Genomic DNA, 1,342 nt, shown 5'->3' on the forward strand with positions numbered 1-1,342 from the left:
CAACTACAAAAGAGGGAAATGAAATAAAAGAGCTCACAGAAGTTGGGATGCCAGTAATCGCAAAGAATCCCAGCAATGGAGTATAAAAAAGGCTGTCCGAGTTGAGAATTCCAAAAACAGGCTTCTGGTTCACATACTCAAAAATTGAACCTATCTGCAAATCACAAAATTTTTAAAACAATTAATTTATGATTTTGGATTGTGAAGATTAAGAGGAGGAATGCTTACAGCAGCAATTGCAGTGATTGTTGACGCAAGTAAATATACATAAAAGGGAATCTCAAAGCCCTGTTGCAATGAGTAGTCTTTGGCTTCATCCCTAGCCCAAGGAGGGGGCTCATCCGAATCTGGTTTAGCCCAAGATGGAATAGTTTCTTCAGACTTACTTGCTTTAGCTGAACCTTCCGTTACAGCAACTACAAAAAATTTACGAGATAAAATTTTCTTGGGGTGGGTTTGGTTGGTTTTTGAAAAGAGATGATTTTGGATCCGTATTCCAACAGCTGGGTGTAATGGAGCTTGCTTTGTGTAATAGCAGAATATATTAGAATGGCATATGGTTGCAGACATCATTCCTTCTCTAGTTTCTGAGACCTAAATTATATATATAAAAAAATAAAATTTCATCAAATACTGGATGGCGCAACTAAACCCCAGTTATATAAACCTTATCATCATCCTGTGGAAGTTAACTACGATGAATTGAAGATGGGAATTGAAAGAAGTTGTGCATTGAAATTTTATTCATTTCATATTTTCAACCAAGAAATTTCTCTTGTTAGTTAAATAAATAAAAACAGAGCGTAAGTTGGTAAATGAGCAAAAATGGAAACGGAGAGAGCTAATACGATACCTGTAAAGCTGTCAATGGACTGAGGAAGGAGAGAGAGATTACAGAGGCAGCTGTACTGAGAAAGAGTGTTGCTCTAGAGCCACATATACGTATTACGAAATTATCCTGGTTTTGTTGTTTTCTCCTTTCAACTAAACGACAGTAATTGGGCCCTGATCTTATACTTCATTCACACCTCACTTATCAAATTCTTTAGACAATTGATTGAGGTTTATAGCACTATAATGGATTCAAACTGACTTGATTTGAGTTTAAATTTATATTAAATTTGAATAAATGGAATTTGATTTAGTGTTTTAATTATATTTAATTAATTTATTTTTAGATAATATTTTTTATTTTTTAATAATATTATTGATTTTATTATTAATAAATATTGTAATTTAATCTTTATTCAAGGTTAATTTTATTATCATTTGTTTGCTTATACAAGGATAAAAAGATAGATGGAAAAGAATATGATTGAATTGGGTGAGTAGTCAATCAAAA

General features: G+C 32.4%; 1 protein-coding gene across 1 annotated transcript in view; it reads right to left on the minus strand.

Annotated features, from left to right (window-relative positions):
• LOC123199031 overlaps positions 1-998 on the minus strand; it is a 14,960-nt gene extending 13,962 nt beyond the window's left edge. Inside the window, exons 1-3 of the mRNA XM_044613826.1 lie at positions 854-998; positions 229-594; positions 8-154 (exon numbers count right to left, since the gene is read on the minus strand). Of these exons, the coding sequence (XP_044469761.1) occupies positions 8-154; positions 229-573 (492 nt within the window). The 5' untranslated portion in view covers positions 574-594; positions 854-998. The remainder of the gene's footprint in view (positions 1-7; positions 155-228; positions 595-853) is intronic.
• Positions 999-1,342: the final 344 nt, after the last annotated feature.

Source organism: Mangifera indica, chromosome 16, assembly GCF_011075055.1.
Source record: "Mangifera indica cultivar Alphonso chromosome 16, CATAS_Mindica_2.1, whole genome shotgun sequence".
In the NCBI taxonomy this organism is placed as follows: Eukaryota; Viridiplantae; Streptophyta; class Magnoliopsida; order Sapindales; family Anacardiaceae; genus Mangifera; species Mangifera indica.